Source organism: Plectropomus leopardus, chromosome 9 (assembly GCF_008729295.1).
Source record: "Plectropomus leopardus isolate mb chromosome 9, YSFRI_Pleo_2.0, whole genome shotgun sequence".
In the NCBI taxonomy this organism is placed as follows: Eukaryota; Metazoa; Chordata; class Actinopteri; order Perciformes; family Serranidae; genus Plectropomus; species Plectropomus leopardus.
In genome coordinates this window covers 21,728,504-21,747,296 of record NC_056471.1, presented here as the reverse complement: position 1 = coordinate 21,747,296, position 18,793 = coordinate 21,728,504, and the positions used below count along the sequence as shown (strand labels likewise).

At 40.1% G+C, this 18,793-nt stretch overlaps 1 protein-coding gene across 2 annotated transcripts in view; it reads right to left on the bottom strand.

Moving 5' to 3' along the window:
* Positions 1 to 4,838: 4,838 nt before the first annotated feature.
* The window catches only part of fgf13a (fibroblast growth factor 13a), a 125,992-nt gene continuing 112,037 nt past the window's right edge, over positions 4,839 to 18,793 (bottom strand). For both annotated transcript variants that reach the window (XM_042493865.1, XM_042493867.1), the window contains 2 exons: positions 13,454 to 13,652; positions 4,839 to 6,721 (listed from right to left, as the gene is read on the bottom strand). In XM_042493865.1, the coding sequence (XP_042349799.1) occupies positions 6,585 to 6,721; positions 13,454 to 13,652 (336 nt within the window). In that variant the 3' untranslated portion in view covers positions 4,839 to 6,584. The remainder of the gene's footprint in view (positions 6,722 to 13,453; positions 13,653 to 18,793) is intronic.

Below are 18,793 nucleotides of genomic sequence, written 5' to 3'. Positions count from 1 at the left end.
CAAGGAAAGAAGAAAACTAAAGTGTTTCTTTTCCCAGCTGAAAACACCAGTTGTTGCTTAGCGCTTGCATCTGTCCTCTGTTATGCTTTGTCTTTGCAGAATTTGTCTCGCCCCATCTCCGCTGTGATTGGAGGACTAGTGACAGCGACGAGCGAAGCATTTTACCTAAAGTTAACCATTTCACGGCAGGATTACAAAGGTTCTGAAAGGAATACGATCACACTGGAGCACTTGTTGGAGTGACGAGATGGCTAACGTTAGCTTCAGGGCTAAAGAAATGTAATTCTCTCTCTTGCATGCAGCGTTACAGAGATGTTTAATGTTCGTGACAATATGCTGTAGGTGACATTGCCAACGCCAGAGTTAACTTCAGTAGTGTCCAGTATGTCATTTTACTTTTTACTGAACACAGTTTAAACTCGCTCTGAGCAAGTGTTAATGTCGAGCCCTGCGACAGAAATAAAACACTTTGTCGGACAGGTAGAGGTAGAGCGGACTAGAGTGCACATTGGTTCAAGAGTCGGTAGAATTTCACATAACCAAAACCACAGCAAAGTGGCACCAACAGAAGTTAAGATCATGCATCTTGCCATTCAGTTTTCCACGTATCCTACATGTCATTTCTGTACATGTGATGAATGTTGCCCTGAATATTACGACAAAGCAAAAGTGCAATTGTGAAGTTGATGACAAAGACGAAGAGACAGAAAAAGAGTCTGGGTGAGAAAGAGAGAGAGGAATGAAGCCAGTCAGTGTGTGCTGGCAGTGATAAAGGGTAATGAGTTATAGCATTCACAGGTACACAGTGCTCACATATATCACAGCTCCATCAGCTCAGCCTGATTCGTGACAGATTACTGCAGACTGATATCACTCGAGATCTCAAATCCTTGCACACTGGACCGGCAATAGCTTTGCTTGACGTACATATATGTGTGTGTGTGTGGCTTCGTGTGTATGTGAAGGAGACAAACCCTTAGGATTTGCATCTGCTCTTTTCGGGGGCTCCATGAAGACTCATTAGTCTGGCCAAGAGATGGGTAGAATAACTGATTGGTCAGTGAGCGAAAGAAAGTGAGAGAAAGAGGGAAGGGAGAAAGAGATACCACAGGCTGAAAGTGGCTGCTCTGCACATCACCATCTCTGAATAAGGCGAGCAGCCTCCGTTAATGAATTGGACTGCCCCATGCTAATGAATGGACTCTAGAGATGGGCAAAAGGAAATGAAGGGAGTAGGGGGATGTCAAACTACATGAACGATGAAGTAGCTCATATCGAGGCCTATATTACAGAGGCCTATTAGTTCTCCTGTCTCTGCTGGCAATGGGCGTAATGAGGCAGTCTCCATAGACCAAATTGATGCCCACTCTATGTCACACTCCGAGGATGGAGAGTGAGCTTATTGTAGAGCTGTACAATAGGATGCTGTTAGCAGTAAAAGTCTCTTTTGTGCTTATTTTACAGTGACACGAGGTAAGCACAACTTTTTAAGTTACTCAAACACTGAACTGAGATTGTTTGTCATTCATCAAATTCAGAAAACTCTCCGTTCATTCACCACAATACAAAGGAATCTTTCTCTCACGTGTTTGTCTTTAGTTTCATAGTACTTATTGGTGTTTAAAGTGAAAACTGCCTGTATATTAGTGGCGCTCTGGACAGAAGATCTGAGTGTGCAACTTCAGGCTTTTGCACTCTAGATGATGTGTAAACATCAGGTATTTTGGTGGAGGGAGGGTGTTGGGAGTACAGTTTTTAGTCTGTTCTAGTACAACATAGTTTGAAGATAAAGCATGCTGATGCATAGGGATATGTTTGGTTTTTTTTTAGTTATTATACCAGTATCAATACCTTTAAACTGATACTGCTACCAAATGAGTCCTTCATTTTGTATCTTTTTTTCCCACTTTGGACCACAGGAGTAGAGTGGGCCCATAGCCATACTTTCGAACATTTTGGTGGCACGCAAACACGCTGAATTGTCAATCCATGCTCAACTGTACCACACCACAGACTGTATAGGTTGTAGCTGCTGGAGTTGTGGCTCATTATGCTGCAATAAATCAAGGACTGCTTGCTGTGATTAACTGTGAGCAAAACCATATAAATATTTTTTGTTGTTGTCGATCTGGATACTAAAAGGATGAATGCATTCAAGTATTGTTTGACTGGAGAACTTTCAGTACTGCTTGGTATTGGTTCAATTTGGTCCATACCTTAAAGGTATGGAGAACTAATATGCAGTTTATGTAAGCTCCTGCTGAAATTGTTTTTTTTGCACATCTGTCTTTCAACTTGACGGTTCAGAGAGAGAAGAAGGACAGGGTCAAGGGCTTCAGTTGTTGTTTCAGTGTTGTTTCAGTGTTTTTAATACAGGAACTACTTTGCATGTCATGGTGTGGTTGAATTTTACAGAGGAATTCCTGTGCAGATTATGTTGCTCCTTGTGTTAACTATAATTCAAATATTTAAGAACCAAGCAGCAGCCTAAGTTGATGGGGATGTCTGTCAGCAAGGTTTCCCAGATTTTATTTGTCCTTGACTGACGCATACCTTTTTGTGTTCAGGAAATTAATGCAGAAAACTTTCTTATTTTCCATTGCACTATACTTACACTCAACAATAGCATTTGCAGGCAGCTCTGCTTTTTTCTCAAACTGCTCTGTCTCTGCGTCACATTTTTACACCCTTTACCCTTATCATTCCTGACATGTACTGTGGGCGACAATCAGCGCAGAGTGATCATGGACAAAACCCCTCATTAAAGAAAGTGCTTCTTCACGAGATGACAGAGGCAGTGAGGGAGAGGGCTGACCTTATTAACAACGCCTGGTAGGTTAACACAGTGTCATGCCATCATTCAGATCATTCTTTCCCTGCTTGTTTTAGCGGCGACTGACTCGGCAGGTAATTAGCGCCTCGTGTCACCTCTTCTCTGCACACATGAAAACCCTATAGCACTGACATGTTCAGATTTTACCCATCAAACGGAAATTTTTTGTCTTTTCTTCTTATAGTAGCTTAATTATGTAAAGACTTTTTTTTAACATTCACAGCCTGCAGTTCCCTTCATATAGAGAGAACTCTGTGACAGATGGGTCTGGATATGTGATCTAATGTACTGGCCCAAACATGATTTATCTTTTGTCTTTTGGGGATAAGATTTTTGATAACTTTTACCAGAACCAATCTCAAGATCAACCTTTGGGCAAAAGGGGAAAATTAATGAGCCAAGACGGCACTCATACAGACACATGGAAAAGCCACAGCAGTGGAGCAATTTCCAGGTTTTTAGTCTTGAGCTTTTTGAAACTGAAAAGAGATATTGATTTATTAGATAGAATGAGCCCTTTAAGCCTGTCCTCCTCAACTCTGAGGCAGTTAAAGGCATAAATATATATGATATGTTGGTGCCCAGAAATAGAAAGGGTGCCAGGTATAAGTGTGTGAATGCAGCATAGATTTCTCCCAATTCTTAACATCCAAGCACTCCAAATCTTGCCAACTAAAAGCTGTTTCACAGATTTTTGTCTGAAAAGTTCACACGGAATACAAAAATATAGAAACAGTGGGCTCTCATGAATGCTTGCACACCATTGCAGTACAGTCATGCGAAGGAAAAAAGTACTTGGAAGGACCTCGATTTCATGTGATGTCCGCCTGCGGAAGTATATGTTTGACCAATTAAATCCTTTGTTTCTAACTGATGTCTTACCTCAGGGACATCGCTGTCAAAATGGGGAAGTTTTATCAACTTGGTTTCTGCTTGAGCTGATAAGATGAAGATGCTAATCTAGCTGATATGCACTTGATATTGTGATACGTTGTTCACGGGACATGACGATCAGAGCTCATGGTTAAATGTTATGCAAAATTTCATCATAGGCGCTACTCTGTCGTCTTTTAATCAAACAATCCTTCTTTCCTGGTTGGCATTACGTTGTGGTCCATGCAGCAGTAATGTTATGATGGACAAATTCCCCACATCCCAATCTGACTGAGCATCTGTGGGAGCCACGTCTGAGGCTGGGGCCTCTGACCTGTCGAGGAATGGATGCTGAACCTCTGGGGTAGCGCCACGTCCCACAGATGCTTAGTTGGATTGGGAACTGGGGCGTATGGACGCCAGGTTGCTGCCGTGAACTCTATCACATTCCACAGGCCAATTTTTGTGATGCGAATGCCCGGACCCAAGGATTCCCAGCAGAGAAAATTGCTTTGTAATGAGATGATCAATGTTACTCACTTCACTTGTCAGTGGTTTTAATGTTTTGGTTGATTGGTGTGTGATATAAAACATAGGGATACTCCCATCAACTGGGGAAAGAGGGTGTGAAAGAGTAGGAGGCAGATCCGACTGATTGTAGGCCATGAATCTTCGTAAATGCAGGGAGAGTGTATTTTTTTGAGAAATGGGCATATGATTTGTTTTCAGGATAACATTCTCTGTCTGGATATGTTTTTGTTGTGTGGTGTGGACATGGACACTATTTAGGGGAAAACTTTTTTTTTTGGCACGGATAATTTGTACCAGACCAGAGTTGTCAGATGGAAATATGCATGCAGATTTTTCAGATTTCCGTACTACACTTTTGCATCGCAATGATGAGATCTGGCTTTAAATCTCATTTCCACAATATTCTCTGTAATTATAATGGCTGGATGGTGGAGTACACAGATAACGTGAGTACATAAATAAGACAATTAATAGGACAAAGAAGAAAGTCTGACACATTTTAAAAGTATATCTTAATATAAACATTTTATTCAGTGCATTTTTGTGTATACAACAAATAATAAACAACTGGAAGTTATCAGGCAGCCACAATGTCTGCCTGTAAATGTTGTTTTATCAGATTTAGCCTGGTAGTTTGGAACACATGATCCAACATGGGTTAATACACATAGCCTACATCATGCAGCTCTAGACCAGAATTTCCCTGCTTTCTCCCATGCAACAGATAGGTTCACCTAATACAAACCACCCCTGGAGGAAACCAAGAAAAGAAAGCCTCCCAGAAGCATGTACCAGAAAGAAGTTATGTAGCTGAAGGAAGGAGTACTTAGCCCACAAAAAGGGTCCTTTTTGTACATAATTGTGTTTGTACATGCCCTGTGCAAGAAAGGGAAGATGTTCATTTTTGTACGTTTTTTCTTTTTTTTTTTTTCACTTTTACAAATATGACGTGTCCTATAAAATGTTAAGCCACCTAAAAGTCCACAGTATTCTTTTTTAAATATAGAAAATATTGTCACCACAATAAGTTACTCAAACACATAACAAGCATCCTGGGAAGGGGCTTGCACCATATTCCTATGGTGAACTGTATCAGTCAATAGAAGCTGACAAAAAAGGATGGCGGGGTAGTCGAAGTATGACACAAGCACAGAGGGAGGAAACGGATCACGAGGACAAGAGACGGAGACGTTGTGACACAGTGGTAACAGAAGGGAATGGGAACACAGAATAGACATTTCATACCTCGGTCATCGAGCATATCAGCAAAAAGCACAACATCAAGCACGCTGCCAACTCCAAAGTGTCTAAAATCACTTCCTTTGTCCATTGTTCCTGTTTTCCCACAAAATCTTTGCTTTCTTTCATCAAAAATGTACAATGAAAAAAAAAATTCCAGCTTTGCCTTAATACTGGTTTTCAGCGGCTTAAAGGGACACTCTTTAGTTCTGTCTTTGGTTTGCTGGAACCCCTTTCAATGATGAAACAGCAACAAAAATACGAATACTGAACAATGGTGAGGGAAGAGAACAAGAGGGGATAAAAACAAAACCGGTTATCAAATAAAAAGCTCTCGGCTAATTCATAAAATTAGCAAAAACCAAGGTGCAGCTGTGGCATTTCTGAAAAGAAAACAAAAACTGCAAGAAAGCCACACTGTCCCTTATATTTCAGGTCAGCTGAACATAGGCTTCATTTTCCCATGCTAGAGAGCTCAGTCTCTGAGCGTGTGCACTAGGACGCAGGAGAGCTACCGTCTGGCTGGCCACAGTCCCAGCAGCACTAGGCTGTGCCACACCAGGGAGTTTATAGGCTTTGTATTCACAGAAGCATGGATGAGACAGAGATCAGGGCTCGTACTGTACCACTGCAGCCTCGAAGACCAGCACTTTCACTGGCTGCCCTGAATGCTTACACGTCTAACTTCCTGTCCCTGTCTGACAGATGCACGAGTGCTTGGTGTCTACATGACCAAAGAAAAGATGTTGTCCACAGGAAATTAAGAAAAATTAAATAAGATAAAGATGAGCTAACTGGTATGCGATCATCACCAAAAGAGAGTGATTAAGGTAATAGATAAATCTCAAGACCAAAACAAAAACTTTAATTTGTTTTTTTTTTTTAAGTCCAGAATGCTTTATGTGCCATTAAGATTCTTACTATTGATGATGTTTTTGATGATGACTGACCAGGATGGTACCTAACTGGTTTTTATTGATGGTTTCTGGGTGTTAGTGTGTGGTTTGTTGTCGTAGCTAGTCCTGAACCGCTGATCGGTGAGAGAATTCACGCTCTGCTGGAGGTAAGGTTTTGTGGTTCGGCCCCAGGCCTGGGTTGGGCTACCGGGCTACGTCGACTCATTCTGGCTCACGGCTTTGCCTCCGTTGAGCACAGCCGAGGCACTCCGACTCTTGGTGGGTGTGCCGCTGCCGGAGCGGGAGAACTCTGTCAAGTCATGGAGTGATGGTTCTCTGTACATTGCCACTGTGTAAACACAAAATAAGTGAGAATCAGACAAACTGACATCTTTAATACATTTGATAAGCAACAACAGAAAACAATAACTGTGATTTATCAGCGCCCCTCCAGGATTTTGTGACAGTTGTTCTTGTTGTTGTTTTTGTTACACTAATTAACATAAATTCAGCTAATTCCTGTGCATTCTGCACTATCTTGCAATTTTGTCCAATCACCATGACTTTACAGCAGATTTGACTATTAAAAGATTTAAAACCTTTCTTTTTCTTTTATTTGCACCATTTAAAAAAAGTACCAGAAAACAGGTTAAAAAAATATAGAAAAACAGGTGCTGGAGAGTTTAGAAACCCAAATGGGCTTGTAGAAATGCCTCACCCAACGTAATACAATAAATTAGAAGTAATACAATACATTACAATACTTTGACGCATGTAATATACAGTGGCGTCAGCAATATATGAGAAAAATGAAGAGAAATTATGAGTGTAAGTGTGTGTGCATGTGTATGTGTGAGTGTGTATACATGCATGTGAGTGTGCATGTGCGCATAATTAGACCGTGGGTTGCAATGTACTAATGAAGGCTATTAGGGGGCTTGATTCATCAGGCTGGCCCCCAGTTCCTGCTTGAAGTTGTGAAGACATGATGATGTTTTGGCGATATGCAGGTAAGGATTCCACAACAAGGAACCTCTAATAAGTGGATGAGAACTGGTTATGTGTAGTACAGCAGAAAGGGGTATGATGGTTATTAGAATATTTGGTGTAATGTTAATGGATATGCAAATTTGCTTTAAAAAAAGTCGGTGAAAGATTTGGGCAGCAAATCTGGACGCTAAGTCTATTTGTAAATGAAATGGCAAGATTGGAGTATGTTGATGGAATAGAAATGATATTGAATTTCATAAACAGAGGAGCAGATGGAGCCAAGCAATTAGAAGAGGTGACTAACCTCACAAGTAATCTCTGTAGGATATGTGCTTGCCCAGACAATAGTGTAGTAACCAAGATATGGATAAATCAAACTGTAGTCCAGAATATGGAGGCATTTCTGATGAACCAAGCCTGTAATTCTTCTGATGATACAAATGGATTTGATTACTTTATTATAGTTGAATATGTTCTTTCCAGTACAGCTTTTCATCTATCAAGACTAAGAAATTTAGTGGATGAAACCTGGATTATCTCATTCCCACTAATTGAAAGCTTTGCCCTAGACCTGTTATACCGTTTATTTTAACCTGTAAACACAATAAAATTAGACTTTGTTTGGAACCATTACAAAACCATTTTTAGACCAGAATTAGCTTATTTGATTAGTGAATCAAAATTCATATGAGTCAAAAACAGATTGGTATCATCAGGAAAAATAAGTGGAAGTAATGTGGAAGACACAGCAGCAAGATCATTGATATAAATTATGAACAGTAATGGCCCAAGTATAGATCCCTTAGGGACACCACACAATAACTTGGCCCTAGTTGAGGCACAACCACTTGCATAAACATATTGTTCACAGTTATGAACATAACTAGCTACCCAACTACCGGAAAGATCATAAAAAACTATAACCTAATTTTATTGTAGAGCTGCATGCAGCATATTGATTCACTCAGTCCCTCTTTCCCCTGCTCACCAAATTTCTCTTTCTGTATTGTAAAAATGTATCAGTTGATTCTTAGTTGGCATCACACAGCTAATGTTATCCAGTGATTATTATCAGGTTAAACAAGAGTGTCGAGTCATGTCAGTGTTCGCATGACATTGTTGAGACCACTTAACGGCTTGGCATTGTTAGCCGCTGCTGCTGTGTTAGCTTGTGCTAACCAGGCAGAGAGAGCAGGAGGTGAGTGTATCACAGAGACAGTCCCTCAGCGCTGCTTTGAGAGACAGCAACAGCTGATTGTCAGCTATCAGCCCCCCGACCTGTCATCACAAATAAATTCCAATGCTGCTGGAAACTCTGAATGCTCATAACAGTAGGTGCGAAATCCGAGACAGCATCACAACGATTTTTGCAATTTTCACTTGCCCCTGTAATATAACTGCAAAAAAATGCCTATAAACATTGCAACTGGCAATGCAATACTTGCAAGTATTTCAGGCCACAAGAATCCCTAAAACAGGTTGTTTTTCTGCAAAATCATGGAAAGACTGATTTATATAGTACAGATAGCAATAAAGTGAGACTGTGCTCCGCTTTGGTTAGAATAGCTCCAGTGATGGTATAACATAAGATCTTACTTACAGTTCCCTATAAACTGCTGAATCAAGAGATCACAGCAGACCAGGTTGGTGCTGAAGTAAAAAAAAAAAAAAAAAAAAAACTTATATTCACAGCATGGCATTATAAATTCAGGAGTTGCTAGTGCTTTAGCTTTGCTGTGTGTGCAGCATTGGCCCAATATGCTTTTCAGCAGCTGCTTTTCAGAAGAAATATCAGTAATCTGAGTCTTTGGTTTCAGGATGTTGTCAACATCCTTCTGCCCAGAATGCTATTTGATGTTCATTCCCAAGGGAGTGTGTGGCTGAAACAGCAAACCCAGTCCTTCAGACACTTCACTTAGCCCAGCATTTTTTTGTTACAGCAGCAATCCGGAGACCGTCCTCATACACATCAATCAATGACAGGAGTCCACTGGGAAACTGCGGATGATTGGCTCCAGTCTTGTTAGTGACAGTATTGTATGATTATAATGGTGGGTGACTGACCTCTGGACTACTGTATCACCTCAACACCACTGCTGCTATTCATCTTTAAATATTAATCCCAGATAACAACCATCCATGTTGTCATTTTTCACATTCCAGTCACAGACGCCTCTTGACAGACTACAGTACATTTTTTCTGATAAAGGCAACCCTTTGCGGCTTGCATCAAGAATTTCCTCGAGAATTGTTAGAGGATTTTCCTGTTTGGGTTTGAATGACATGAGCTGAACTCGCTTCAGCAGACGACGACAGAATGAGAGGCTGTGGGCTGCGACTCACAGACTGGAACCAGAAGAGTAGTGAGTAATGGCTGGAGGAGATGCCGTTGCCAATGCAGGGACAGCTTTTTAATTGGTGCCCTGTAACACCACTGCATCTAAATCTTTATGAGCTGCTGGAACAAATTCTCCTTTATTTCTCTTTCTCTCTGTTTGCCTGCAAAGCTCTTTCCAAGCCACTTGCTACATGTGGAATTTAAATTATGTACAAGATTTAGTAAATATTGTGCATTACTGGATAATTTAAAGTTTGTGCAAAAGAAGGAGAATCACTTAGATCTTTGGGTAATACAACAAAAGCAGTTATTCAATCTATTTTTCTCATTTTGGATTTACTGTTGGACCTATACTATATTTCTCCCCACAGATAAAATACACAAAAGGCAGCTGAGGGCAATGGTTTTTGGAATCTGTTAGATTTACTGTCTCATCCAGCCTATATTCATCTTTGTTATTCTCTTTTGCAGTATTTTTCTCTCAGCATAAAGCAAGGCAATCATTCTCTGGCTACTGCTCTTAAGTGTGTTTGAGACCCCCTGGTTGGGCCGTTAAATAAAAGTGAGAAGCTATTATAGCGATCTCCGAGGGCAGACATATATTCCTAATAAGATGCTGGCTGGAGGAGCTCCACTATAGATGCAAGAAGGGGCAGCATCACATTTGTAAATTAAAAAAAATGGAAGAATTTAACTCCAAGCTGGAATATCCAGCACTGCAACCACTGCTGGATATCTGAATGAAACCCAATATTAAGATAGTTTGCACACAAATGTATAACATATCATTTTTATTATATTTGGTGTGAAGATGACCTATCGGACAAGGAATATCCAATCTTCTAATTCAAAAAATCTTCTAATTCGAAATAAAAAAAAAGATTGCAGTGATTTATATTTAGCCTGTATGTGGAGAAGCATGCATTCCTCAATTTCGCCTTAAGAAACATTTATACGATACTGTACTTTACTGATGATTACAGCTATTCTCAAACTAGGGCTGGGTGATATATCAGTATTATATTGTCTAGTGAAACCCAGGTGAGAGAGCTGCAGACAGCAGTGGACCATTAGAGCGACAAACAACAAACCTGTGTCTTTTATAGTGAGGCATTAAGGTAATTTCAGCCATGACTGTGAAACCAAAACTGTTTTTAGATTGTCATCAGGAGATTTTTAGCCGTGTCTGAGACATGGAAACCATGTGTTGTTGTTTTTTTAGCTTGACATAGGGATATTTCCAGGCATGATTATGACACCAAACACCTGTTTTTTAGCGAGACATCACGGCTTATCAGGGCAGCAGTGGTTGTAGCAACAAAGCCAGGTAATATAAGTCACAACAAGATCTTTTTCTAACTCTAACCAAGTGTCTTTTTGCACCAAAACATAAACACGTTTTCCACAGTTTTGTTGAAATACAAAGAAACGTGAAGTTTAGCATATCTGCTACAAATGAAACGTACAAATGTTACATATCCATGGTACACAGAAACAATGCCAACATTTATTTTGGCGATTGAATTATTTTGGAGCAAGTATATAAACTCACAGTCATAAAAAAACTATTTTATTATAATGTGGGTTTGGTTGCGGTACTGGGCTGCATTATATGGAGAGGTGTTTTTAATGTCTTACGCCCTATTTACATTCATCAGGGATGCAAAATATTAGAAGCACATTACAATATACTATATTTCTGTATCGCACCACCACTCACTATGACCTCAAAAATAAACACCAATGTGACTGATCAGTTTTAACAAAAACTAAAAAAATGTACAGCATATAGGCTACTTTGTAAGTGTGAGAACAAGGCAGAGCTGTTGTACCGGAGTGCACTTGATTGTACACGTGTACCTAATAAAGTGATCAGTAAGTGTCTGTCGGTATAGGATTCAAAATATCCAAAATACTGTATCTGGTACTTTATAAAACCAAATGGTTTGACTGGGTTTACAACTTAATTACCTTTTCACTCTCTTACTGTAGAGGCTAGCAATAACTCGACAATGCCAGCAGGCATGTTAATGTGCACACGCACACAAAAGACTGTAGTGAAACTATAAAAAGAGCCACGTGTGACGGATCCAAACCGTGAAACTCGACAATCAACAATCTAAAGAAACTGCCCTCTTTTCATCATTGTTTGGGCTTTTTGCGCTGCAAGCCTTTTATTCCTTACTGAGAAAAAAAAGCGCTCCTCTTTTATCCCACTGAAGTGAAAACAGACTCCCTCTCTCTGCCTGCTCTGTGTTGACAGGTAAATCTGTGTCTTGTTGGAGATGAAAGGAAACTGTGGCCTTTTCAACAGAGAGAACCATTTCTCCCTCTCCTCTCCGTTTCCTCTGCTCTTCACATTCGCCACATCACCACACACATCGCCTGGATGGGTGTGGTTCTCTCTGTGACTTTACTGTACTGAAAAAGTACTGGGTATTACTCTTCAAAGAATTAAAATATATTTCTTTCTTTGGATTTGGTAGAAGATAATGGTTCAGCCTTGTTCTGCACTGTGTCTGCAGAGTGTGAACAGCTAGAAGAAGCGACTTTTGGTTTACGCCAGCATCTCTAAAGAGAATGCTAAATGGCAGAGGGTCACATAGAAAGCAGCTCATTTAGTCTTTGGTAAAAGAATATCCACATGGAATGAACGTATAAAGAAAATTGGGAGATTTAATTAGAGAAAAGCTAGTGGTTCTCTGGGAAAGTCACTTATTGTGAACAACAACCCAAAGTAGAACCTTTGCCAAGTAGAGAAATGACATTGCTGAATAATTGGGAAACTTTCTCAATATATGAAGTTGTTTCTAGCAACTTATTTCTGTAACTCTGCAATATCACCAATCTGACATAAACAGACTTTTTCATTCATGCCGTTCTCTTCATTCTTGATACAGCCATTTCTATCACTGTTCATGTAAACACACCGTGCATGTCTTCCAGAATAGTCGGTCTGAAAATGTGCACCATTATTCTCATATTCAAACTTAGGATGTTCGACTTAAAACAGTTAAATCACAATTTTCAATAATCAAATATTATTTTAAATGTCGCTTAAATGTGTGGCACTTTACTTTATACATTGTGAACATTGCATGTTATCCTGATAATAACAAAATCTCACCAGATAAAACAAATAGCAGTTAGGCCTACTGAATACTCAACTCCGTTATGCATGCGTGTGCACGCAAACTGACACATGCACACATCCGTCCAGGCTTGTCAGGATCTACCATGAGATCAAAAGCAACTCTCTCGTTCAGCCTATCAAGAAGACATCCAGCCGTGCGTAAAATGTGAGGCTCCAACATATTTTCTGCGTTGAAAATCTGCGGATAGCTGCAAGCTTGTACGTTAACGTGGTTTCATCGATTTAGTCCACGAGCGCACATGCGTGTTTGTGTTTGTGTGGGTGTGAAAGTCGAGAAAGCCATTAATTATCAGAGCCACTGGGTTTTCTCGCTCGCTGTTTCAAACTCCTCCTGTTTTCCTCTGATTATCTTTATAGTAAATTTATCCGACTAGTAATATTGGCGACGACTACCCAGCGTAGCAGCAATTAATCATCTACTCAACTAATTGTGCACATACTGAATCAGACTATATCAAGCCTCCCCCATCCTTTCAATCAGCCCTCAATTGAAGCCGAGCCACTACACCTTGTGATTTTTGACATTGTTGGACCAGTCATTGCATGAACTAGCACAGCCTGATTCAGTAAAATGTAAAGGAGGATCTGCACAGTCTTACCCTTTAGAGGTTTGGGAAGGAAATGGGCTGCTGGCTTGTTCTTCTTGACATGGTTCCCCTTCATGATTTCTCCTTCCTTGTTCAGACCGAGGTACCAGCCCCTGCCCGACTGCTGCTGCCGGTATATCATGGAGGAGTATGTCACATAATAGTTCTCGAACACCGACTCCTTGAATTTGCACTCTGGCGTAAAGTGTTCCTGGGAGAAAAGGGAGAAGCAGATACAGTGTATAGTAGTTGTTGGACAGTAATTCACAAGGTCTCAAGAGTCTTTGACATCCTGGTATGAACAGAGGCAGCTGAAATGCAATCGTTCATTACTTGAGAGTGCAACTTAATAACGGTACATTGCGCTGCATATTCAGCTCACACTAAACACGGAATGAGGAAGAAGCTATCTCATGGCTCAAGCTTCTGCTTTAATTTTTCTTTGTCTCTGGAGAATCTTTCCAAACTATTCATTCCATTTACTGTCGTGAATTATGTAGCACTTTATAGCATAGATAACGGTGATATGACAGATACAGAGGAGCATTAATAAAACATACAGGCGAGATGAAGAGTATATTCTCATTTTGCTCCAAGCTGTTAATTATGTATGGGCAGTTCATTATCTTTCAGTATTGTCCGCTATATTTAAGATTTGCTTGGACACAATAATTTTGCACTGCCTTTTGACTTATTATATGAATGTATTTAGGTGCTAATCTTCTTTTAAACTACCAAAAATGATTGAATTGGTTTCATGGGGTGGCTTTAATAGGTTTATAAGCAATCTGTGTGCACTTAGTGCCTGCAAGGTGTGTGTGTGTTCTCCAACTATCTTTTTATGCTATCCGGGTTCTTCCTTATCTCTTTCTCTAATGAACTGGCTGTGGGGAGACTCCCTAGAGACATTTTTGCTGTTCATCCTCTGGACTTCATACTGTGTAAGGCTCTACTCTCCCTGTTTCTGTTTGGTGCCTATGTAGGATTTGGCCATTAATGCTACAACAGTGTGGCTGAGGTTTATTTCCTCCGAGGCAAGGATTTTGTGTGTGTGTGTGTGTGTGTGTGTGTGTGTGTGTGTGTGTGTGTGTGTGTGTGTGTGTGTGTGTGTGTGTGTGTGTGTTTGCTTAGGTTTTTGAGAGTGTGTGTTGGTCCAATTTGTTGAGCAGCCTGGGCAGTGAGTCTACAAAACAGAGTCTAATCAGTTAGAAGACAATTCCCCCTGAGAGAGACTGAGGGACAGTGTGTGCTAGTCAGCAGTGAATTGTTCTCGCCACGCTTTTAAATTGTCTTCTAAGGACACTTTGTACGCCGGTGAAAACGCATACAGTATATGCAAACACCACCATAACACACAGTTGGAAAAGCAAAATTGCAAAACTCACAATGGGTACAAAGTGAGCTCTTAAGTTCGTTTTACAGTGTCGCTCAAACGCTTTGCGTCTGTCGACGCTTATGTTATGTCACACGCGCGGCTGACACTGTTGTGTTAAACATCACGCCAGTCACGCATCTTATGGTTCCACGATGTGGGCATGCTGTTTAAAATCACACACTGGAACAATGCCGCCTTCATTTTGTTTTGTGTAAAAATGCAAACGAGGTATAAAGAAGTCACTTAGTAGCGTCTCTATAGTCGGATCTCTGTGTGAAAAAAGCTTCAGAGAGAAGAAGATTGATGCCTCTTTTAGACTGGAACAGGTCTGCTGAGGATCAGTCCTATCCCAGTTTTTAAAAAAAAAACATCGTTTTGGCGGGTGTCAATGGTGAGATTGATGACGTGTCCCGAGGGCCAAAGACCCACAGTGAGATCATGACAAACAACATGTCAGTACCAGACAGGGAGTCATTTATAAAAGCCTCTCTGTTTTTTATAACAGCTCGACAGCGTCACTCTTCATGTGCAGCACTAATAGGACTTCAAAAGACTAAATGAGGTTCATGTCTGGGGATGTGCTTCATTTTGCCATTGAAGATTTTCAATACTGCAGCTTTGTAATGTAGAAGCAGTGAACTGTATTGGCTCAGAAAATGTCCAGTTGTTGGATTTGTTAAAAGAGTAACCTGATATTTTATCACACTGTATTGTGCCCATTCGAAACATAAAACCCAGAAAGGCTTGCAGTGGTATTATTATTATTATTATTATCGATATTATCAGTTATAATGAGTGGGTTTTTTTTGGGGGGGTTTAACAAATGCTTTCCTGTAGTTAAAACTTGAAGCCAGTATGTGAAAATGTATGTTCAGGTGGATTTTTTCCCTTACAATACCATGGATAAGCAAATGTTCACAGTTGATAACAATTCATATCACAGTTTGCAATTTCACGGTTTATTGTCACAACCCTAACTCCCCCCCCAGCTCAAAACCCAGCTCAACATTGATTTATCATTACAAATCAATTCTGACTGTTTGAAACTGTTTCAATACCTATTTTTCATCAGTATCAATACATCAGCACCAGCAGCGGTTTCTTGCTCTCTCTTATTGTTAATGTAAACAGTCATTCTGCCATCGCCACAAAAAAAAGTTGTCAATTTTTACCTGTGGTGTCAAATTTGGTGTCCGTATTTTTTCAGGGTACTGTATTGACGTTAGAAACTCCAGTATCGAGACAACACTACAATCATTCATCATCCCCTCTCACTGATCTAGCCTTCACTGACAAAACTCTCTGACAGAAACAAAGTTGAAGTCACAGGAAGCTTGTGACATATCACCTCAATGGGATACATCCTGTTGGCTCAGACCCGGTTCTCAGTTAAGCTGCAACATCACAGGGGTACCAAACACTCGATTCGAATAAATGCTAAGCCCACCAGGAGGCCTGCAGACCCAGCTGGGAGCTTGCAGTGTTACAGTTGAGGAAGAAGTAATTCTTTAAACCCTCAAGATTTGTTTGCATTCTTTGCTTTACCACTGTTTATGCAGACAGACGGAGATTTTTATTTTGAATTAGGATAAGAATAGTGAACTTTGCCACAAAGACATTTTTTCCTCTCTAAGCTTCCTAATATACACAAACTTGAGCATAAAAAATGTCTCCCCATATCCCACAACCCTCCCACATGCCACATACCAAACAGAGCTAGTCGTTAGTACAGTGACGATAACATGGTCTGTAAATGGCTTCCCTCTTGTGTCCAAAGCCAAAACAGTCTCACCCAGATGCTCCATAAAGAGTCGTAGAAGCTGATTTGATCGTACTCAAACTACAATTTAAACACTCAATATCGTGATCGTGAAAAATCCTTTCGGACCTTTTGAATGTGTCGTAAAGATCCAAAACTCTCCTGCTGCTGAGAGTGCTGTAATGTCTAAAGCCAAATTTCCATCATGTTAAGGTTCATGTGAACAACCATGATCAGAGTCCATGAACTGGGCGTCCTGTGAGCAGATTAGCATATGTGGAAGCTGAAAGTCAAAACAGGAATGCAGAAATCAAACGAAACTTCCAACCAATGCAACTCAAAGTTACAAAAACACCGACAGCTGAACACAGCTTGTCAGTCTCTGCTCGTCCTCACAACCACACACGTTCACTCGTCGGTTTACCATGACGTACAGCTCAGTTGCAGTCGAGGATGTCTGGCCAACCGTTACCCCGCTGTGAAAATGCAGTGTAACTATGTGTCTCGGAATAATATTTCATGCCAAAAAAATGCCATTTAATGCCACGCCATGATGTAACTGTAATATGTTTGACATATCAGTGTGTACTGCAAAATATATTTGATTTACCAGCACATTACATTTTTTTTAACTGATGCATGAAGGTCTATAAACAATATCATGAAGAAATGATAAAATCATGCTTGGCTTCACCTCTACACAGACTATATGGGTTGCAGATGTGGTTTTACTTCACACTTTGTATTTAAATCCAAGAATGCTTGCAGTGATTGGCTGTGTGCAAAAGTCATTTTTTCTGTGTACAAAAAAAGGATTAGATACAGAGTTTCAATTCTACTTATATTGGGTTATTCAGTTGATACCGTAAAGATATCAAGTCCAGTAGTTGAGGTTCTTTGTTGACGCCATAGGAATCAACGTAATTATAATGCCACATCTGCACTTAGCTTTGCCTTCGATCTCAGCCTCAGTCCTCTGCAGGATAGAGATAAAGGATAGATTCCCTTTTTTTCAAGTCCATATTAAAACAAAACAAAAAATGTGCGTGCTCCCAATGTTCATTGTGTGGGGTAATAAATTGGTTGTTTAAATTGTTCCTCCTGTCCATTCACGCTTCCTAAACTAAAACTGACATTGTATTTACATTGAAGTCACCTAACACAGTGGTCTCTTTATGGCCAGCATGAAGAAGAGGGGCAATTCTAGCGACTAACAACTCTTTATATGGGCATGCATATAGTTTTAAGATAGATTTAAAAAATGAGAAGCTCTTCTTTTAACTGCACACCTGAGAAAGGTGTGCAGTTAACTTTATTATTAGTCTGGCATTTCATTTTCTATTTATAGGACTACAGAGTGATTTTATGGCTGTGCAACAATGTGGCATGTACGATTGTGCATATGCCTGGGTTTCAAATCAGTTTCAACGTGCAAAGGAGCTAATACGTGAGCTTTTTAGTTTGTTATATTCAGTGTTATTAACATTTTTTGATAGAACCAATGCAAGTTTACAGATACGTCCATTTTTTAAGAATTTTTTGTTAAATTGGTCAATTCAGGTAATTTCAGAAAAACATTATCCGTCATTATATATTTTGAATAAATTGTAAGTATGAGTAAAAAATGGCAATTCATGTCTGCTGACCTCAAACAGAGCTCACAATCTCTGTTTGTGTAGGTATAGGGCCTATGTAAAGTGTTATGCAAATCCTTACACTAAATACAGTAGCTAAATCTACCTATCGACCTACCTCTATAAATCTGCCTTCTACCTTCTCACCTTACGTCTAAAGGACTTAATCACTGAAAGATTTCTGCTGTTTTACTACTAGATGTTGGAGTAGATGTAGATTTTCTATGATAGACAGCATCTTGGACAGCATCCTTCTCTCCAAACTGTTGACAGCTCCAGAGTAGTTTGAGCACCAACCCAGTGCTTTTAATTGGTGTATTCAGTTTGTTTGCAATACCAGCTCTGTTGCCTCTACCCCAGCAGGTTGTCGAAATGTTGCATTCACAACAGCAAAGTGATCAAAGATTGGCAATGTCCTGCTGCATATATTTAAAGAATTGAGCCTCCAGGAAACAATAAAGACTGGCGTGACTCTTCGCATAGGCAGATCACTGTGATCTATGAGCTCTTAAGTGCTAAGACGCTGTATAGCAGCAGTCTTCAAGTGCTAATTTAAGCGGAAACTCCATTTGTTTGGCAAACAT